This window comes from Triturus cristatus, chromosome 3_2 (assembly GCF_964204655.1).
Source record: "Triturus cristatus chromosome 3_2, aTriCri1.1, whole genome shotgun sequence".
In the NCBI taxonomy this organism is placed as follows: Eukaryota; Metazoa; Chordata; class Amphibia; order Caudata; family Salamandridae; genus Triturus; species Triturus cristatus.
Window position 1 is genome coordinate 1,052,452,205 of NC_140584.1, and position 23,824 is coordinate 1,052,476,028.

At 42.3% G+C, this 23,824-nt stretch overlaps 1 protein-coding gene across 2 annotated transcripts in view; it reads right to left on the reverse strand.

Annotated features, from left to right (window-relative positions):
- The window catches only part of CIDEB (cell death inducing DFFA like effector b), a 55,412-nt gene extending 31,799 nt beyond the window's left edge, over positions 1 to 23,613 (reverse strand). The window contains exon 1 of one of the 2 annotated variants that reach the window (XR_014980062.1): positions 23,297 to 23,572. Coding sequence is in view for 1 of the 2 variants with exons in the window: in XM_085649752.1 (XP_085505878.1) it covers positions 23,297 to 23,346 (50 nt within the window). In the remaining variant the exon portion in view is untranslated. Of the gene's footprint in view, positions 1 to 23,296 lie in introns of both variants that reach the window. The other variant, XM_085649752.1, reaches the window with a different exon arrangement.
- Positions 23,614 to 23,824: the final 211 nt, after the last annotated feature.

The window sequence follows — 23,824 nt, forward strand, 5'->3', positions numbered from 1 at the left end:
GGTGCAACAGCTTATGGAAGGTGGAGCCACTCTGCAAGGGACCGCGGTGGTGCAACAGCTTATGGAAGGTGGAGCCAATCTGCAAGGGACCGCGGTGGTGCAACAGCTTATGGAAGGTGGATCCACTCTGCAAGGGACTGCGGTGGTGCAACAGCTTATGGAAGGTGGAGCCACTCTGCAAGGGATTACGGTGGTGCAACAGTTTATGGAAGGGTGATGCCACTCTGCAAGGGACTACGGTGTTGCAAAAGCTTAAGGAAGGTGGTGCGACTCTGCAAGGGACGCGGTGGTACAGCGGTTTATAGGAGGTGGTGCCACTCTGCAAGGGACTGCGTTGGTGCAACAGCTTATGGAAGGTGGAGCCATTCTGCAAGGGACCGCGGTGGTGCAACAGCTTATGGAAGGTGGAGCCACTCTGCAAGGGATTACGGTGGTGCAACAGTTTATAGAAGGGTGATGCCACTCTGCAAGGGATTGCGGTGGTGCAACACCTTATGAAAGATGGTGCCACTATGCAAGGGACTACGGTGGTGCAAAAGCTTATGGAAGGTAGTGCCACTCTGCATGGGACACGGTGGTGCAGCGGTTTATAGAAGGTGGTGCCACTCTGCACAGGACTGCGGTGGTACAACAGTTTATGACAATTGGGGCCACATCTCAGTTAACTAAGGTCCCCAGAGGGATAGACCTGTGCATTTCAGGTCCTGCCCCACAGATGCCTCTGTGGTATCCTAAACTCAGCATAAGGCGAGAACGCACAGACTCATCAGGGTCTTCCTCAAACTGAGATGCAAGTACCTAGGGAACATGCGCATTATACATGAGATGTGCTGAAGATGCAAGAAGTTTGGAAGGCAGCAACACAACACGCTGTCATCATGGGATTGCGTCAGATGTTGACAGGGAATACAGTTGAAATAGCACTCTCAGGGGGATATGCAAAAGTGAGGTGGTGGAGTGAGGCGTTAGCCGTCATGGCTTAACGCCTCACTCCACCACTTCTGAAACGCAAGGCTGCACCATATTTACGAGGATATGGTGCAGACTTGCGTTTCCCCCTGCGCTGGTGCTACATTTAGCAGTGTAGTGCTAACACAGGCACCCTTGCACCATAGTGCAAGGGTGTCTGTGTGCAGGGGAGGATTGTTTATGCGTAGGAAGGTGTCCCTTCCTGCACATAAACAATCCTAAAATGCCATTTTGTCACTTTTATGTGTGCTGCTTCATGCAGCACACATGAAAGTCACAATATGGCATTTTATTTTTACAGATTGTTTATGTACAGGAAGGGGAACCTTCCTGTACATAAACAATCCATGGCAGTTTGCTTTTTCCATGTGTGCTGCACAAGGCAGCACACATGGAAAAAACAAAAACGAGGAGAAATAATGCATTTCTCCTCGTTTCACCAAGTTAAGACCAGGTTTTTCTTGTATATAGGGGCAGTGTCAAAATCAATCGGTGTTGTGGTGGGTCGCCCACCCCGAAACTTACTGCCCACCCCTTTCACACTAACCATAGCGTGAACGGGGGCCTTATTTACAAGGCTGGGTTAAGCCATGCTTGCAGTGATACACGGTCAGAGTACAGCCAGCCCTTACCAGGGATGTGTAGAAGCGACCAAAGCCTTTCCTGATACTCAGAGAGAAGGAGCACATCCCACATAGCTGTGGAAGCTGTTAAATGGTCTGGAGAGACCATAGCACCATGTGTGGAGCTACTGCGATGATGCACTAATTCCGTGTTGATCTTAGCCTAAGTGAGTAACAGCATTACATTACTCACTTATCTTTGTGCAATGACCACAGGGTGGAGTGATGAGTGGGGAGGAACAACAATTCCAGTTTCTGCCATCCACAGAAGGCACCGCACCGTGCAACGCGCACTCTGTGCTACAGTGCCCTAAGGAAGGCCCGGTGAGGGTGGTCTGCACGTGGATAGCCAAGGACACGTTCATCATAGCAGCACAGCATCAGGGGTTTTCCTTAGCGTCTTTGATGCATACCAGGATATTATCGGAGAGGATGTGAACCCTTCAATTTACTCTAAGCATCGCCCATTTGTGATAGTTGTGAATGATGGAGAAGAGAAGGAAAATGGTTCAGCAACTCAGAATCTGAGACATGCTCTAAATCCAAGCATGTGGGGCTGTGGTGGCATAAGTTCTTCCAGAAGGTTCAGCTGCAAATAAACACAAAACCTTCGGCACTTTGGAGGCCACCAAGCCAGGATCTAGCTGGTAGGCCATTTGGGCCTGGCCCACCCAGTCGGCAGAAGAAGCCATAAGAATGACAGAAGAGGCCATGCGGACGGCCAAACGTTATAAAGATTTTTTTATTTTATTTACATTAATTATTAGTCTGGGGTAGCGTTGTCACCTTTCCAAAAGAAAATTACTGGCCATTTCAAATCGTTTTAAGAATGTGCAAAGGCATTGACATGATAATAAAAAGAAATAGGCATAACATTGAATAAATACAATTGTAACATGACTTTTTTGTCTGTATTTACCATATTTAATAGTCATGAATCTTTGCAGTTCTAGAACACATTTAAAAGTGTTTTCTATTAAGGTGATTTTGCTTATTTTTGTACCAGCCGGGACATTAAAATACCGGTGATGCCAATAGAAAATCGGCCCGTTGGCAATCCTAATCAGGTGTAATTAAGGAAACTCTAGAGCACATTTTAAAGTGCATTGTTTTTATAAATACTGTTTTAAGTATGCACTTTTAAGGGAAAAAATGCTGACTTAGGGTGATTTTCTCTATTTATTTTTATACTGGCTGACACATTAAAATATTCATGGCGAAAGAAAACGGCCCTGTGACAACCCTACCTCATGTCTGAGGCACGCTGCATTTGGGCGGTATGTATTGGGGGAGTGAGTACAGGGTGTTACCTGCCAATGATGCAGCAGGTGCAGTGGCACCAGGGCTGTGAGCATTCTTTTGCACCTCAATTATTTAGCAAAACGTATATTTGTAAAGTTCACGTTCACCCAAGTGTATCTTGGCACTTAATAACAGATGTTTATTGTTACCCACCACAATGGTACTCATTTTATTGACTTCACAAGGATGAAAGGCTGAGTGGACCAGCAAGGATTTGAACATGTGACCATGAGGTCGAACACAGACCCAGCTGTTTCTGTGTGAGGATTCTGAGGGTGTTTATGTATTTTAGTCTGTGTATGATGCAAGCAGTAATATACTGCAGGATGTGGCATAAATTATACTATTCTCATAGCGGCTGTGCATGCCTCATTGCATAAGCAGCCACAAGGCAATCATAGATGTCTGACCATTATCTAAGAATAAATGTGGAAGCACAACGCCTACCAGAGTATGTGTGTCTATCTTTTCTCTGCCAGAAGGTGTAGTGTAATAAATAATCAGTTCACCTCCTTTAAGGTATCGTTCTGGGCTGAATTTATTCTCACAACTACAGCAAGGTTACAAATGAGAGCATTTCATATTCTGATATCTTGTTCAAGTACATTCCCAGGTTATAGTCAGAGTAAGTAATTTTTATTGTTTAGTTAATTAAAACTCACAATATAAAAACGTAATCAATACATTTAAAAACCACATCAAATCCTTCCTTCTTTCAATTTGTACAGCAAGTTATAAATTATATCAGAGTATATAGTCTTTTATGTTGCGCTTGCTGATAATACAATGTGAGTGGAAGACAGCACCCAGTTCTCAGTTCTGATGTCAAGTTGGAGATTAAAAGTCGATTCAGATTTAAAGTGCCTATGGTTCATGATGTAAACATGGACTGCGCAGTCTAGCCAACCAATCGCATGGCCAGATCGAATGTGCCAATTAAAAGTGAACCAACGTTTGAGTTTACATGATAAATGCTATTTTTTGTTCACTGTTCACTTTGTGACTGCGTTTGAGTCTCTCTTCCACTATATCAAAGAATTTTGTAAGTCGGCAGTTTAACTGAGTTTCGGCAGGGTTGAAGCATAGCTTTACTGCCTGTCTACAGGTCCTGGTGCGGCTCTGTTTGAATATTAGGTGGAGTAAAGTGCATCTTATGTCCTTTAGACTAGGGCAGATACAGATGACGTGCACAAGGTCCCCATTTCCTATTCCACAGAGGCAGCAAGTCTGCTCTCCTGGTCTCCTTTTCCAAGGCATCAGGTGTGGGAAGATTGGTAAAATGCCAAGATGTAACTTTGGGAATTTTTCTTTTATCTTCGTTTTGACTCCTGTTTTTAAATACATTTGAGGTTTGAGAGCTTTGTAGTCATTGAGTGCTGTCCAGCCATGTGCCCTTTTAGCCAGTGTTTCTTTGTCTTCTGCGATAGATGTCATTCTTGTTACTTTTGTTACAACCTTTTTAAAATTCTGGTGAGCTATAGCGGCTGCCCAAAGGTTGGTTAGTCCCAATCTTGTTAGGGAAATAAGCAGATACTCTCTGGCAGGTGATTTTTCGCGGCATGACAGTTCTCTCCAAATGTGCTAGTTAAGAGTTTTGGGTTCAGCGCCTCGGATCTTGTGACGGCTTTTTATATATCCCCCTCCTTTCCACTGATTGTTTATGTAGACCAAATTCCAAACATATTTTGGTGGGGGACACATAGGTCGGTAGATGAAAAATTGCTCTGTAAGCGGTGCTGATTGTCCAGGGCCATCGCATCTCTGCCTCACATTGATTCGCTCCCATATGTTAGCATTGGTTGTAGTTTTGCTTGAATGACCTGTAGGAAATGGTCGAGGATTAAGTCTGGTAGGACTTTTCTCAAAGGCTTCATTGCTAAGGAGCTCGTGATCCCCTTCCGTTGCAGGGCCTCCAGTTGGGGGTTGTACAAGCCTCTGCTGTCCAATAGGACTCCCAGGTATCTGTAGTTGATTACCCGGTCTAGGCATTGCCCATCCAAATACCAGTTAATCTTTTTCCTCCTATGATAATTCACTGTCATGATTTTTGTTTTCTTTAAATAGATGTTTAATGCTTTACATTGTGAACAATTGTTAGTGGTATTCAGGAGGTGTTGCAGGCCAATTGGTGTACGACTTATTATAGCCAGGTCGTCTGCATATAAATGGTTGGACAGGAGCATTTTTCCCAATCTTGGGGCATTTGATTTGCTCTTGTCCAGATCCCCAGGAAGGTCAGCCATGAAGAGGTTAAAGACCAGGGGGCTAGAACGCACCCTTGTTTTAGTCCTTTGGAGGTGTTGATTTGCCTTTAGAGGTGTATCCCAGCTCCCAGCTTGATCATGACCCAGGTGTCGGTGTGTGTAGCAATATCAACTGGTTTAGGAGGGCTTTTGGAATTCCCCACATTTCCAATTTCTGCAATAGTTTAGCATGGAGAGAAACTGACAGAGAGTCAGCAACACGATACGAGACGTGTACCGATAGAGTTTTGCACTGTTTGCAAGATTTTTTTAACTGATGTAAATTGATTGATATTGATTTACCAACTGTTTTTTTTAAAGAGAATTGAATCCGTGGCTTTTGAAAATACCTAATGTAAAACTGAATTGGGCCTTATTAACTCAAGGTAATTGTGAAGTCAATCCTGCATTCGCACTCAGCTGCTGATTGGCCTGCCAGGCAGGGCAGGAACAGGAGACATTAGGTGGAACCTGCCCTCATGTGTAGAAAGCCCTCGGGCAGCTATGCGCTCTATAAATCCATAAACATAAACATGGACTACGTGATCGAATGCTGCGCCATAAGAATAGCGGATATTTTGCCACTTTGGCCGCATCCATCAGCAGAGCTAGCGCAATAATGTTAGTAGTGGTTCCCAGTCCTCTACAGAAGCCCATCTGGTTTATAGGTATGAAGGATTTGATGATGGCCAGCCTGTTAGTTGTTCCAGGATCATTCCTGCATAGTACTTGGCTTCTATGTCGATTATTGCGACAAGTAGGTAATTACTGGGATTGCTCTTCTACCATGCATATAGATTGGACGGATCGACAATACTTTCCATGATTCCGGAATGGTTTGTGTTCTTGTATGTCCTTGAAGACTGGGACAAGTGCTTTGCTCCAATAATCTACGTCATGTTTTTACAGTATTGGTTGTATTCCGTTGGGGCCTGGGGCTCCTTCTAATTTTCCTTTGGGTATTTCTTTCTTGATCTGCGATGCTGTTATTTCGATGCGATCTTCGTTGATATTCATTGGTGATTCTAGGCCTGCTGCCACTTCGACCCTAGGGTGCTTTTGTCTATTCGGGGTTTCCTCGGTGCTTGGGCCCTCGATGGGCTTATATACGTTTTTTCCTTGGATCATGCACCTCTGTCCCTTAGGGAGGTCCGAGTTTCTACCTCAACCGTGTTGTCAGTGAGTGTAAATGTGAGTGAGAAAAAAAGTGAATGAAAAAAAGTGAGTGAATGTCAGTGAGAATTAATGAGTATGATGTGAACAACGAGTGATAGTGAGTGGCAGTGAGGGAGCACAACTGTGAGTGAGAATGAATGAGTGCAAGTTAGTGAGAATGAATGAGAGTGTGATTGTGAATGAGTGAATATAAGTGAGCATGAGTGAGAATGTAGTGTTATGCTTGTGAGTATGTCCTTGAGTCAGGAATGCTGAAGGTAGTTCTTGACTGCGTTGTAATTGGCTTACAGGAGGGGAGGGAGCATGCCTGTTCCTGTCCAGGAGCAGAGGCGGCGCGGGACCCAGTCACCGCCGGTCAGGTAAGTTTTATTTATTTTGGTTTTTGGTTTTCACCCCCCCCCCGTGTATTGCGAGCCGCAACTGCTTTTAGTGCCGACACCACTTCAAAGCGCGGACCATTACCTTCCACACCCGGCTATTGATGTTATTTTGGCCAGAATGTTATCGTGGTCATTTATCAGCTTCTCTGCTGCTGCAGAGCTGCCTGTCCCCAGAACACCAAGTTTGCAGGCGACTTGAAGTCAGCCTGAGGTCGTTCCTTGTAAATTTGTGTTTTTCAGAAATGCCACTCGACTCTCCAGTTGATGCGCACGTGCAAGAGTTGTGAGATTCATAGAGAAACGGACGGTCCAGAGATCCTGATTCTGGATATGAATTCCTAAAGTGCCACAGGAACTTGGCTCATGGCTCTGGACCTTTCCAGCCTCATATTAGCAACTGAGAGTAGGGGTGTAAGCTTAGTTCCCCTCTTCCAAAAAGATCTGTTCAGGTCAATAGGAGAATTCATTTTTTAAGGAAGCAGACAAAGGAGGGAATGTTGTCGTACTTAACACCTCAGATTACTTGGCAGAGGCCCAGCGACAACTAGGAGACACAACCAGCTAGCTGAAACTTGATCATAACCCGACAAATGAAATCCAAGAAAAACTTCTTCTACTCCTAAATGCTTGGTATGAAAAATTACTTTTAACCTTGGAAGAAAAACAACTCCTGTATATCAATAACCCGATCACTCCAACCCTTTACCTCCTACCCAAAGTACATAAACAGGCAGAATACCTAAAGGCAGACCAATCATTGCAGGAATTGATTCAATATACTCGAATGTGGGTGAGTTCATTGATGCAGAGCTACAACCTCTCATGCGGGACCTCCCCTCATTCATTAAAGACACCAAAGATGTCCTGCAAAAACTAGAGAACATAGTCTGGCAAGAAGGCTATGTACTATCTTCAATTGATGTCACCAGTCTCTACACCTCAATCAAAAACACGGATTGCATAGCAGCAATCAGGAAATCTCTACAGATCAGTTCATTTCACAGCCAGAAACAATATGATATTGGATATGCTTGAATTTTGCCTATTCAACAACTACTTTCTCTTCAATGGCAATTTCTTTATACAACTCCAGGGTACTGCCATGGGGGCAAAATTCGCACCGCCGCATGCCTGCCTCCTGATGGGTGAGGTGGAGAGACATTGGCTATGGGGAGAAAGATCAGACGATTACACCAGCAACATCATTATGTGGGGAAGGTATATCGATGATATCCTGCTTGTTTGACAAGGACCAGAAGAACTTCTGAAATTGTGCATCGACTCCCTTACCCCCAACAGATGGGGAATTAATATCACATATACTATCTCAAAAACTGAAATTGAAAATTTGGACTTAACAATCTATATTGAGAACAATAAACTGTACACTAAAATACACAGAAAACCCACCTCTGCCAAATCCATTCTACATGCATCAAGCAGTCATCCAAATCATACTATCACCAACATTCCAGCAGGAGAATACCGCCGAGCTCGCATGAACTGCAGCTCGAACGAGGAATATACCGTGAACTGCAAAGAAATAACCCAAAGTCTGAAACAACAAGGATACAAAGAACAAGTCCTTAACAAAGTTCAGAAACGTTTTGCTCGTACTGAACGACATCTGTTGCTGCATAACAATCGTACCAGAGATCGAAAATCGGTGATCTGATTCACCACACAATATAACAATGGACATCAATACATCCGGAAAACTATCAATAAAATCAGGCACCTTTTGAAAATAAACCCTACTGTATAAAATGTTCTCCCTGACACACCACAGCTTAGCTTTTCCAGAAGCAAAAATCTGAGAAATATCCTATGCCCATCCTTCCTGGAAATCAAACAAGAATCTACCACTTTTCTACAACAACCCAAACGCTTTTACGCCTGCTCGAATTGTTCGATATGCAAACTGGGCAAATCAAGAACAAAGGAAGTCACAGTCAATGGCCATACCCACCAAATAAACGACTTCATCAATTGTGAAAGCACCAATGTGATCTATCTCATCTCTTGCGAACAACATTACATTGGGAGCACTATCCGACCATTGAAAATCCGCATTCAAGAACATTATCAAAATATTCACAAGTCAGACACTAAGCAACCCCTGGTGGAACACTTTGTATAACATCACTGCCATCAACGTACCTTTTCTTTTGCTGGTCTCAAAAAATTGAAACAGCACAAACGAGGCGGAAACTTAGAACTACGTCGCCGCAAAGAGGAAAGTGCCTTAATTATAGGCCTGGAAACAGTGGTAAAGGGCCTTAATAAAGAACATGAGTGGCACCACTGGCTCAAAAGGACTATATGACCTCTCAACTGGCCAAATACTGCCCATTAATATGCTGTCATAGAGTAAAAGTGTTGGTCACTCCATAATGTGTTAATGAATTTAAAGTCGTGACAATTGAGGAACTACACTTGCATCCTGACCATCCCACTACTAACACCTGGCAAACCTTGCATCGCTGCTTCACCAATAATAAAAAAAAACATATCTGGAGGAAGTGGCTGGTCCTACCCTTATTGATTCCTCTTCATATCTATTATCCCTTTGCTTATAAATACTTTTTAGCTTGCAAATATTCTGACTTCTAATTTATATAGTAACTGATTCAGCCCAGAGTAAATTACAGTTCTTCAACAACATTTAAAACTTCTTTTTGTCCATACCTAAAACCCTATGTTTTGCTATCTCTATTCTCACTCACTTGTAGCCACTTCAATATGGCGGCACCGCTGTCTTCATTTGGCCGCTTTCAGACTTTTTGACCCCCACTATCCCTTATGTGCTGACGTTCATTACGTATATCAGTTCTTCTCATTAGTTTGTGTCCTACTTTAACTAGACACAAGGAAACTTACTGTGTTTACACACATGCGATATACAACCCTAATTACTTCTTCTCTTTATTCTCACTCGTTAGCAGCCACTTGTATATGGCGGTACTTTTGGCTGTTTTCTGATTTCTGACCCCAATTATCCCCTCGAGCTGACGTGCACAACGTATATCGTTTTTTTTAACGGTTGGTGTCCTACTTTAATGAGACATAAGGAAACTCGCTGTGTCCAAACACAAGCGTTATACCAAGCAACTGACTCCACCTATAGTCCACTAAAGCCCTGTTTTTCCCATTTTTGTTTGTTTTTATTTTATTTAACTTATTTTATTTCCTCTATTCCCTCCTTAGTTAATCTTTATTCTTTTGCACCCATTTCAATGTGGCGGCGCCTTTGCTCCCATAAGGTCAATCTTATAACTTTGAACCCTGCCACTTTCAAACAACATTTGTTCATAACGTGCACTGGTCCCTCTCACATTGCTGTTCGCTTTCCTCCTATTTTGCATGTAGTAAGCATTAGACACAGGAGAAATCATTATGCCCATTCAATAGCGTTATACTTCTTGTTTCACCCATAATTAACCCATTCGGTGGTTACGAAAGTTTACTTCCGGATCCATGCACTATTTAAGATGGCAATGCTACTTGCTCGCTGTCATACCGCTGGAGAGTATTGTGCATGGATTATCCAGGGACCTTAATACAGATTAGATTCGGACTTTTTCGCGTAAGTAATCTCTGCACCCCCGCCTTGTCTCTCGCCTTTCTCCATTATGGCTTTGTCGTGCTAGCTTAAATATATAGTTTTGTCTGCATTTTTGTACATTCATGTAGCTTCACTGGGTCTCAGTGTGTAGAAGTACGCTCCTGTTCCATCTCGATTAGAGATATAATTTCCTTTTCATTTATGCATGTGAACATGTGATATATCAGAGAAAGCGGCAAGCCTCACCAGGAAACTGCATACCACGCAGTCCTGATTACGCATTCAAATATAATTTGCGCTGTTTCTAAGAACGTACTCACCAATTCTTATTATAAATCCAGCATTTTACTCTTTCTTTCGCCCGTTTTACGTACGTAGCGCTATTGTTTACACTAAGGCACACACTAAAAAAATCCTCTTAAACATCAAATTGCTTAATCAATGTGCAATGTTACCCTGCATTTGTAAATGTTTTTTTACTGGACTTAATGGTGAATGGATTACTGCAATCTGATGTGGCATTCTTTACACAGCTGAGGCATGTTTTTGCTCATGACTCTGAACCTTTTTTTTAAAAAAAATTGCCTTTTCCAGACTGGGATACTACTTATATGTTACCTTGGGGAAATTTTTAATGTATCAAATTGTCGTCTGACTTCATGACCCCTGAACATGATGTTTAGGTACTGCATATTTATTTTCTGATTTAGGTAACTCTCTTACATGGAATGCCTTGACCTTGCATGTACTCACTTAACTCTATATGTTAAGATTTCCTGCAGATAACACCACTTATGAGATTAATAAAATGAGGTCTCCACCATCCAACCTCTATTATTAAATTTAGACCCATGTCACTTTAACGTCTTGTCGTCATTCAAAACGTTGTAGATACGCTCCTGCCAGCACTAACTCCTGTTTCCTTCTCGTTTCCTCTTTAAAGCCTATGCATGCATAAATAGTCTTAGGTCTGTTCTTTCACGTTCTTTTCACATTTTCTCTGCTTAAGGCAACTTTTTACATTTTTAGATTTTTTTACTAAGTAAGAATTTAATAAACAACTTTTTATACTTCAACAAATGTTTACTCTTTTCACCTCAACACTTAGGTGCCGATTCCAATCCTGGAAAAAGGCTGTACAAATCGTTGTATGGAGCGTTTTTCCCGTATAACTCGTACCCGGTAAACTTTTCTTACAACCTAGGAAGTACGATTCGTACAGAAAGCCTCTTTCCATACAAATCGTACAAAAGACCATACAGCTAAAATAAACCAACGATTCTGATCCGGAACAGCTTGAACGCGACGTCTGTATGTATTTAAGCAGTGGTTTCCAGCCCAGCAAGTACGATTCGTCCCTACGGCACTCCATACGGCTCTTTTCTTACAGGAGCCAAAAACTGCTGTTAAAGCAGAGTCCCCAGGGGTACGAGTTGTACAGGCATACACCCCCGTGCGTTGTGTATGTACGGTGCGTACCCCAACATCGCGTATGTACTGTGCGTACCCCCAACATCGCGTACCCCAACATCGCGTACTCCAACATCGCGTATGTACGGTGCGTACCCCCAACATCGCGTACCCCAACATCGCATATGTACGCACCATACATACGTGATGTTGGGGTACGTGATGTTGGGGTATGCGATGTTGGGGGTAAGCACCGTACATACGCGATGTTGGGGTACGCAATGTTGGGGTACACGATGCAGGGGGTATGCACCATACATACACAATGCATGGGGGTGTATGCCTGTACGACTCATAACCCTTTCCCAGGATACGAGTCATACAAAGTTTGCTTCGTAGCGGGTAATGGCATTTCCCGTGTACGGGACGTTTTCCGTACAAATCGTAAATCGGAAAGCCGGTCCGGATCATACTAGTATGGTCGGACTGCATTTTTACAATTTGTATGGAAAAGTGTCCGGGTCCATCTCGTCCAACTTTTCCCGATCCGATTTGTACAAATCGGATTGGAAAAAGTTGTATTTTTCCCGTACGAATCGTACTTCGCGGGTCGGACAGGACTTGTACGATTTGTATGGAAAAATTTACCGATACGAGTCGGATGGGAAAAGAAAATACAGGATCGGAATCGGCCCCTTAGTTGGTGTCTTTTCTTCTGGGAGCCTTTTGTCCTTTACTACCCAGAATTTACTGTACTTCTTTTTCCTCACAGGCTTGAGAAAGCTCTGGCTCTACCTGCAACATAGGGCGAAACATGTGCAAGAGTTGTGTTTTGGGTGTAAAACATTTGCCACATTCTCACCCATTTGCCCACGGCAAGAAACTGCCTTCTAGTGTATGACAGTTTCCATCCTAGAAGTTTGAAAGACAATCTCCCTTTCGGACAATTTTTGCGCTTGAGACGCAATTGTACCACACAACATGATTACAACATCCAAGCAAAGGATCTATCACAGAAACTTGTGAGATGACAATACCCACAACATCTAGTGTCCAAGGCACAAAAAAGAGCTTCCAATAACAACCGGGAAGCCCTACTAGAACATAAACCTGAGGATACAGAAAAGAACCGCAAAAGACAAATCTGTATCACTACCTTCAACATCGCATCAGATCAAGTGACCAAAATAATAAATAAACATTAACGAATCTTGAATAGTGGAGGCCTGGATTTACAAAAACCCATGTTCAGTCACAGAAAAGCCAAAAACTTGAGAAACTATCTAGTACACAGCCGTCCCAACCCTACCAAGACCGTCGGACCTGTACGCTTGCTCCATCCATTACCTGAGGGCCATTACCCATGCGGCAACTGTAGTGTGTGTCACCTAACCAGTGCTACCAAAACTATCACCTATAACAATAGCATGACATGGAATCTTCGATCCTTCACCAATTGCAATACGAAAGGTGTGATATATCTTATCATCTGCGTTTGCAACCTTCCTTATGTGGGGATGACCACAAGAAAGGTGAACACAAGAATAACTGAACACCGAAGCAACTTTAGGTGCAAACGCAACAACACGAAAATGACCACTCACTTCCTCGAACAACAACACACACCCAATGACCTTAACTGGGTAATCATTGAACATGTAGACAACCACCCCAATATCGAAAGAAAACTGCACGAAAAAGAGCAACGTTGGGTTTTCAAGTTACGGTCTGACATTAAAGGTCTTAACGATGATATACCGTGGGGACAATTTACTTCTAACTAAGGTTGATACTCTATTTATTATATTAACCTTGTCGTCATTCAGGTTTTTTCTGAGTTTTTCCCCATTTTCCTTTATCCTTCAATTAACTTTATTGATAGTTTTGTTAAGGATTTTTTGCGGGTTTAAATTCACTACCCTGTGACTATTTTGTACCACGAACCAAATATCTTAGATTATGAGAAAAAAAAAACCTGTGTTTTCCCTATGAATATAAGCACAGTACACTCGGTTTATTTGGTAGTTTGCTTAGGTAACAATTCACCCGTGTTACCAATAACATTTTTTTAATTTTTATTTTTTTTATCTAGCCCGATCCATCATGGCCACACCTTGCGAGATAATATTTAGTGATTCTTTTTGTTATTCTTCGTGTATGGTCAACATTAATACTATTCTTTGGTATCAGTCCTTTCGTCGCCCGTAATTTGTTGAATCACTTTGGCTTCATCCTTGCTAAAAAGGATCGGCAAACTTTAAGGTTAGAATACTAATTCAGGACTCATCCCTTATCCAATATGGCCGCTACAGAAAGGACCTCTACCGGCAAGTCCTTTCACGCTTTCCATGCGGAAGCACTCGTAGATAACAGGCCCCTCGCTCGGGATCACTTAGTATGCGGTCCGAGAGGCTTGGGCTCCAGTAGGTGTACCAGAGTGTGGTTTTCAACGTACAAGTAAGTGGGTACCCCTTTGGGAAGTCCAGCACGCCCCTTGGAATCACGGAGATCGTACTTTTTCCGTTTCCTTCCATAAAGGGCCTGCCATGGATACGGAGCCCTACATTATTAACGACCTCATGTATCATCATTTTTTTAGGTGTACGAGATCTCCACACCCCCTCCGTTGACCATGAGGCATTTTGGTGCTTCTTGAAATGTATGTAATATCGTGCTTTTGTCAGTCTTGTATGTGTTTTATGTTGTGTCAGACGCATGAGTGTTTTTTGTGCAATTTTTTGCATTCATTGAATTTCGACTCACTTCTCATCACAGCACCTGCATGGAGAATGTACTTTATTTAACGCTGTTTTGTGATACCACATAGCAGCACATTAGAGAAAAGAGTGTACCAACACTGATGTATAGTGTGATCACTATTGATTCTATTACATTGCTAATGACCTTTTTGTTTCCTTTAATATATGTGTTCTTATACCCTACAGATATTGCCAGACGTCTACTTACGTATGTATTAATTATAACGCATGCCTTTTAGTTGCAGCGTCTCACATTTTTCACCTTAATCAGGTCTACTAGGAGTGGTTTTTTACATTGGGCTGGTCCCGAAGAAGAGCTGGGGTAAGCTCAAAACTAGTTGACCATATGCTAGGTACACCTACCCATTATAGTTAGGGCCTTTAGCATATTACCCCGTTTTTAACCAATTAGCTAGGAGCAAGAATAAAATGTATTTGGCCCACTAGTCGATTATTTTAACTCACCTTGTCCCACTCCATTTCACTACACTTGCACTACACATAATCTGTACCTTTTGAGTGCTCCTACGTAATCCGCAAGTTGTAGCACGCCTCAGCCCGTAGAGGACTGAGAGGACCCCAATGATGAAGCATGTCACCGTGGGGAAACCCTGGTGAGTGAGGGGACTCAAGAAAGGAGAAGTCTTGCCCATTTCTTCCTTGTCGGGTGACCTTCGGAATCCAACTGATTTCTGACACCCTTAGGTTAGGTTCTTTTAACTTGATTAATCAGGTTGTTTATGATATATGTAAAGCTGGAGGGTGAACCTAACCTTTAAACCTCTATTTCCCCCCTTTTTTTGACAACCAATCATCATGAAGCTCCCAGCTGGAGCTTTGGCCTAGAGTACTTAAGAGCTCATTTCTCACTTGCTCTGCAACCAGAAAGCAGTGTTTCGTGAGGACTCCGTTTTACCAGAATACAATCATTTTTTGGTGAGTTTTACCATTATCCCCTGATTATACCACTCTCAAATCAACTTTCGGTTTCTTAGGGATTAATTTTCCCCTTTATCTTGTTTTCCTTTAGATCTTCTGTGCAATTCATATCACAGTTGGTAAGATTTTAGAATTATTCCAAGCTATTGTGTTTTACTCACATCTGAGTTAGCACTTACAAATACCTTATTTTTCACAGACATGTTGCTAGAATAAACCAACCCCTTCAATCAATTGCCTTGACCGCCCTTGAAATTCTAGGGTGAGTCTATAATACAATTTCTTGATTTAATTATTTTCGAACAATGGGAACTTGAACACTCATTATTATAATACTCCTTCCCATAGGCGGCCTCTCCTCCTCCACAGTCCTGATGAAGACCCGCTTGTGACACTCCACCAAGCACCCATCGGGTTGAAACGTCGACGATCTATTTTGGTACAGATTGCAGGACATAGTCGCTATCAACTATATAATTTGTTTAACATACTTGTCACTGCTTCTTGAATTTGTCCCTTCAAAACAAACCACATCCCCCCACTACCACATCACTGCACTGTGTATCTATATCACCACTGAGCACTACTATCTCACCATTGTGTATCACTGTATGAATTTTGAAGTGCAAAAATTTTGCAATTTATTTTTGTTGTATGTAATTTGGTTCGCATAACGAATGCTATCAATTCTGATACATAAATTAATGAAGAAACCCTTTTTCTGTGTTCTTGTTCCTTCCCCCATTTGCTTAAGAAATGTTCTGGCTTTCAGAAATGTATCATATGTTATGCTGAAGTAACTACGGCTAACCGCAATAAGCATTGTTTCTACCCAAGGGAACCATTGTTCTTTATATATCAAATACCCAGGTTCCTAGGGACACAGGGTTAAACCATTTTGTTAATATATAATTCAGTGCAGGTGCTTCCTGCGAGGGTTCTTTTACTCTCACTTTGTGTGTTTTTTGTGAAGGCATTTCCTTCTAATTACTAGTTGTGTATGAAAAAGTTTGTACAGCATGTCTGATAGAGAAACCCTAACATACACAGAAGAATATATTGCTAAGCTCATACAAGACCAGGGTGCATCAAACTTCTTGTTGGGTGAGAATAACATCACACTAAATTCCTCCCTCAATGAAAAATTAGCTAAGATAGAGAGACTAGAGAAAAAATTAATTCGCTCCCGCCTGACCAAATATTTGTAGGCAAACATAATACCGAAGGGACTCCAGGTTCGTAACGAACCGGCTATTTTTATTGATGTTCCTAAATTTAGAGAAGGCTTCAGTTTTGTGGCGAACAATTGCTCTAGGCACTGGATGGTGCTAGGGATAGAAACGGCAATTGAGTACGTTAAAAAACTCATACAAGATATTACTATTCTCAAACAAGAGATCATAGATGATAACGCACTATCAGGTGCAAAAGAGGCCCTAGAAAGAGCGGAAAAAACTTTGGCTGAGTTCAACACCATCACGCTCAGTAAAAAACTTGACAAACTCTCTAAAGATATCCGCAACTACGACAAAAAAATTCACTTACCCGTACCTATCTGATGATTTTTACCAACAGGACAGCCAGGGCTTCTACACAAATAGAAGTAGGCAAGGCCCAAGACGCTTTGGCAATTTCTCTGACTCCTCAGTTGGTAGTGGTTCTGATTCGGATACAGAGAGACCTAGCACTAGTTACCAAAATAACCAGGGGGCATATTTTTTAGGGGAAGGTCTGAGACATCAAGGCAGGGGCAGGGGGACAGGTCAAATATGGGACCGCCCAAGGGGATGGAATAAAGGGAGATACAGCCCTCAGAACAACCAGCAGTTCAACCCCCAGTACAATCCCCAATTCAATCCACAGTTCAACCCCCAGTTCAATCCCCAGAACCCACAGCCCAACCAGCAGGGCAACCCCAGGGTCCGTTTTGGTCCAGAGACACATGGAGAGATATCCACTCGGAGACAGACCTACAGATGGTAAGGGCGACCCCTCCCACTCAACTTGAAAAACTGGACCCCATCATCAATTTATCCAGTCATCAGATTTCTAGAGTGGAAAGACAATTACTTGAAAAGGGACTTTCATTTGTACCTACGAATCGACCTGATGCTTTCAAGACAAAACTTGAATTACAAAGATTCTTTAGGAAGATTAGACTCAAATACTACTTCAACAGACATACGTATGACCCTTTGCCAACAGCCACCTATTTCAAACCAGCATCCACATTTACCCCAGCGGCCTATCTAATGAACCAAAGAATTTTGGCATATGAACAAGTGGTACTACAAGAAACCATGGACTTAATTGAGAATAACAACTATATCAATTATAACATTACGAAAGAAGAGAGACTTTCCTTGACATCCCTCAGCAACAACCGGGATATTGTGATTAAGAGTGCAGACAAAGGTGGCGCCGTGGTGGTACAGAATACTACTGATTATGTGGACGAAATCAAACAACAACTGAGTGTCCAAGACAGCTATCTCCCCATCTGCAGAGATCCCACGGGTGAGATCAGGAACCTCATACAAGCTTTGGTAGAGGATGGCATACATCAAGGATTTCTAAGCAAACAAGAAGCAGGATTCCTCATCCAGAAGGAACCTAAGTTACCAACTATCTATACTCTACCCAAGGTTCACAAGCGCCTCAACAAACCACCAGGTAGACTGATAGTTTCTGGCTGCGGTTCAATCCTGGAACCCCTGAATCAATTTCTGGATCACTTTCTTCAGCCTTTTGTACTAGATACCAAGTCATATGTGCGTGACACGACCCACGTGATCCAACTCTTGGAGGGACAGCCATTTGATGCCAACACCCAGTGGCTGGTCACTTTGGACGTAGCCTCCCTTTATACGTCGATACCACAAGAAGCTGCATTAAGGGTGTTAAGGGACTCGCTTGACAGGCGCCCTAGACCACTTTGGATCCCTACAGAATTCTTGACAACCATGTTGGAAATAGCCATGAGGAAGAACTATTTTGTTTACCTTAAACAATTTTACTTTCAATGCAAAGGAGTCGCCATGGGTGCTACATATGCACCGAGTCTAGCGAATATTTTCATGGATTCCTATGAAGAAGAACATCTATACAGCTTGACCAACCCTTTTCTGGAGAATATTGAGGTCTGGAAGCGATATATCAACGATGTTATCATGGTCTGGACCGGATCAACAACGGCACTAGATGAGTTTTTAGCCTGGCTCAATCAGAGGACTATGGATATCCAGTTTACCATGACTAAAAACAATGCCAGCATTGATTTTCTAGACCTCACTCTGAAAGTCGAGGATGACCTTATCTTTTGTGATTTATACCGGAAACCAGCTGAAAGTATTACGCTCCTCAAATACCAGTCCCATCACCCCCGGAATTTAAGGGACAACCTCCCCTTTGGGCAATACCTGAGACTCAGGAGGAATTGCACACGCAGGGTGGACTTCTTCAGGGAAACGGATATCCTGACCACACGACTAAAAGAAAGAGGTTACCCTCTTGGATTACTCAGGAGAGCACGGAAACGAGCCTGGTATTGTCCGCGAGATGAGCTGCTAAGACCTGGCCAAGGAGAAGACGTCAAAGGGCCTGGTGTGTGTTACCACTTTCAACTCCAAAAGCAATGCCATCAAGAAAATTGTGAAGAAGTATTGGAATTTGGTTGCCAGTGATCTACCTACCAATTCTGAACCGGTTTTTGCTTTTAAGAGGGGCAGAAACTTGAAAGACAATCTAGTAAAAGCCTATTTGGAGACTCCAAAAGCACCAGACATCAGGGACCAGCTGGGACTACCGCCACTGATAGGACATCACAAATGCGGGAGTTGCAAAGCCTGCCCCTTTACCATCGAAGGTGTGTCTTTTACACACAACCACAAAACCCACAAACTTCCAGCATTCACCAATTGCAACAGCATGAATGTTGTGTATGCCATTATATGTCCCTGTGAAAAAGTTTACGTGGGTCAAACAACTCAGAAGGCAGAAACGAGGATACTGCAACATATGAGCAGGGTGAGATGCAATGTCCCAGGAGCACCCCTAGTCCAACATTTTTCTAACAAAATGCACACAGTTACAAGTCTCAAATGGCTTATACTTGAGAGGATACTGCCCAGTCCCAGGGGTGGTTCCATTGTTCAAGCTCTCAGGTATAAAGAGTGCAAATGGATACATTCACTTAATTCAGTAACCGAGGGGCTCAATGAACAAGAAGAGACTTCGAGACAGATGGGCCAACTTTAGTTCTCCCCAGTCCCCTGCCCCCCCCCCCCCCCCCCTTTTTCAAGGACAATTGCACACATTACATAAGGGCACTTTTACTGTTTATTTTTAACCATCTACATGTAGTAACCCCCAACAGTACGAATGTCCTTTAAAATAACATGTCTTTGTTATGTTAAATTGATTTTAGCACTTAATGTTTCTTTTTACATGTCCAAAAACCACAGCGTTGTTTACAAAAATTATTATTTAATGACTATTAATACCATTGTATTTTCTGAGTGCTTTAGATCTGTTGTCTCTATCATTGATTGTGCTCTTTCATGATATTCTTGTTACTCCTGCATGAATCACTGTGTTTCCATTACATAAAACACACTTTTTTCATGGAGACCGAATACCTTTCCATGCCTCTAAATTTAGGCAAGATTGCATGATCAGCACCCACATCCAGAATTCATGAAGTGTATTTTTATAATACTGCTTTTCCCTGAATACATTTATCTGCTTTGCAGAAGTTCAATTGATTTCTTACAGCCTCTTTCAGCTGGATTTTTTCAGCTTCAATCCTATCCAGCGCTAGTGAAACCCTTTGGTTGCTTTCTTTGAACACTTGTGTCAATCATCATCAAGCTCATGGTGGGAGCCCAACCCAGCTTGCCTGCGTAGGCCCCTCCTCTATGAATCAATCAATTGTTTCCATGCAAGGTAGTATCACCATGAATATTCTTTTTCCCTTACCCAATACATTTGCCAAAGCGATTCGGGTTTAACTATCCAAATCGGCATTTTTCCCTTCCCTTCGTCTGCACACATTTACCTGGCAGAATTTAATTGATTGATTTAGCTACAGTTCAGCTGTAGCCCTTTGACTCGGCAGTGAGGCCTTGTGATGCTGTCCTTGAACACACCTGTCAATCATCATCAAGCTCCCAGCTGGAGCTTTGGCCTAGAGTACTTAAGAGCTCATTTCTCACTTGCTCTGCAACCAGAAAGCAGTGTTTCGTGAGGACTCCGTTTTACCTGAATACAATCATTTTTTGGTGAGTTTTACCATTGTCCCCTGATTATACCACTCTCAAATCAACTTTCGGTTTCTTAGGGATTCATTTTCCCCTTTATCTTGTTTTCCTTTAGATCTTCTGTGCAATTCTTATCACAGTTGGTAAGATTTTAGAATTATTCCAAGCTATTGTGTTTTACTCACATCTGAGTTAGCACTTACAAATACCTTATTTTTCACAGACATGTTGCTAGAATAAACCAACCCCTTCAATCAATTGCCTTGACCGCCCTTGAAATTCTAGGGTGAGTCTATAATACAATTCCTTGATTTAATACTTTCGAACAATGGGAACTTGAACACTCATTATTATAATACTCCTTCCCATAGGCCGCCTCTCCTCCTCCACAGTCCTGATGAAGACCCGCTTGTGACACTCCACCAAGCACCCATAGGGTTGAAACGTCGACGATCTATTTTGGCACAGATTGCAGGACATAGTCGCTATCAACTATATAATTTGTTTAACGTACTTGTCACTGCTTCTTGAATTTGGCCCTCCAAAACAAACCACATCCCCCCACTACCACCTCACTGCACTGTGTATCTATATCACCACTGAGCACTTCTATCTCACCATTGTGTATCACTGTAGGAATTTTGAAGTGCAAAAATTCTGCAATGTATTTTTGTTGTATGTAATTTGGTTTGCATAACGAATGCTATCAATTCTGATACATAAATTAATGAAGAAACCCTTTTTCTGTGTTCTTGTTCCTTCCCCCATTTGCTTAAGAAATGTTCTGGCTTTCAGAAATGTATCATATGTTATGCTGAAGTAACTACGGCTAACCGCAATACGCATTGTTTCTACCCAAGGGAACCATTGTTCTTTATATATCAAATACCCAGGTTCCTAGGGACAAAGGGTCACCCCATTTTGTTAATATGTGATTTTTTACTAGTCATGCTTTTATTAGGGCTTTTGTTATAACTTCAGCATTATCAATTATTGTGATGTCATAAGGGTTAAGGTCATGTGACATCACTTCGTAGGAAGATTGAGGGTCAAAGGTCATATGATTTCACGTCTTGTGATGTCATCAAGGTCAAGGACGTGTGACATTTCCGCTACCCCAGGCATTTTGGTGAATTAATGTCCATATGTAGCTCTAGGGCTAGTAGTCTACCTTCAGAATTGTTATAAATTGGGCCTGCATTGGTCCAACGGAACACATCTTTGGCCCAACCAGATAAAAATTCCTGGAACCGGGCCTGGCAACCACACAGAATGACAGAGAAGTTCAAGATGGCATAAGGAACCGAGTTCGAGAAAAACAATAGCGAAAACGCGAAGGAACTACTGTTGTTAACTGAAGATGCCAGCGTTGTAACACCTCATGGTTCTTTAGGTAAAAGTTCTTTCTCATTAATGAGATGTAGAATTCATTTTTCCTAAACCAATCCTAGTTGGATGAAACGTAACAGTATGTCATAATGCAATTTGGATGAAGTTAGGCTTAATTTATCTAATTCTCAAATTAAGAACAAAGTGTATTATGATGTAAAACATGGAACTAAACCAGTGAATTTGCGTGTTGGCCAGTGTGTATGTGTTAAACGTGGCATGAAGGTGCCCAAAGGACAAAGCAAATTCGGTGAACCTAAAAATAATTCTCAGAGTCGGCACAACACAGTAACTTTAGGGGAAATTTGGCACATGAGTTGTTTAGCTTTAGCTGGTTCCAGTAGGACAGATGATTCTTCTGCCAGTGATCGTAAGCTTTGTGAGAGGAACAATTCTACCGTAATTATTGGTGTTTTGATGACATTATTCAGAGCGATAAAGATTTTGATATCGATCTGAATAGTGTTGCACGATCTAATTTAGGTACAGACACTGGTGATTTAAAAACTACTAAGAATGTTGGAGCTCGCTTTGATGAGACTTTTGGTGTTCCAAACTCTTCATCTGAGGTGAAAACTTCACTTAGTAGAGTTGTTGAAAGGTACAATGAATTTATATGTTGTTAAGATTCAGTTGTCTTTTGTATTTGTTTCCAAAAAACAGAAGGAGGATGTGTAGTATATGCATAGTACGTATTTATTACAATGTATTTGCATTGTGTTAGTTTATGTAGAATGTCACACTTGGAGTTATATGAACACTCTACATTCTAGGTTCTGTTTATATATTATTGTGCCTGGAATGTTATGCATGCATTCACTGGGAGCCGCCACTGGTACGCTTTAGTATGTATCAAGCCTGATGGATTGATAATAAAGAAGATATCACCATCATACCTCTTTTACTGTATTTACTGAAGAAACACTACAGCATGGAAGATGTTTTCCACCGACATGCACAAATAGCAAAGCCAATGGATAGGATTCAAGAAGAGCAACACACAGGCCCTCTCTGACGTCACACAAAAACCCTAAAGTAAAAAAAATCTCCTTGTGAAACTTACCCATGCATAATTTTGCTTATATTACCGCTACCTCCCTTGCTCAACCCCCTGACCGATTCTTATGGTATACCTGTGTGACGTCACAAGAGCTGGCAATACGCGAATTAGGTACTAGTAACACCTGTTATTACATTGCTCAGAAGTCCGGTACGAAGCGCTAAATTAAAACAAGTTAGGGGTGCATAAGAAATACACAGCTCTCTGAACATGCAAGGTTCACCTGATTAGCGACGCAGGAGAGAGGAATTCTTTGGCTTTCAAGTAGTCCATGTCCACAATTGACGAAGCCGCGTCCACGGAGAAGAGAAAGAAGTTCCTGGTCTGGGAGAAGAAGCGCTTTCCTTTCAAGGCTGCCCCTGTTCCTCTCTGTCACCTCAAGCCGAGGCGCTCCTTGGAGACGTTTTGGTGTTCACGTGAAGCCTCGGGTACCAAAGTCCGACCTGATATTCGGGAGACGTCACGCCGTGACGGTCACGGTCTCATTCCCTTCTAATAGGGCGCACAGATACCTGATGTTGAGTAATAAACGAGATCTGGACTCTGCCCCTTACAGCGCACAGCAGTCACATCACAGCAAAGTCCAGGGGCCGGAGGGGAGGAAGTGGCCATGATTAAAGAGACAGAGACATGTCGGAGGTCACAATGACTTTTAGCTCACGATAAATGGTCCCTAAACGAGAACACGTTTTATTATTGAAACAAAATAGTTCAGTTCAGCCGGATGTCCCATCCTGTTCGAAGTGGACGC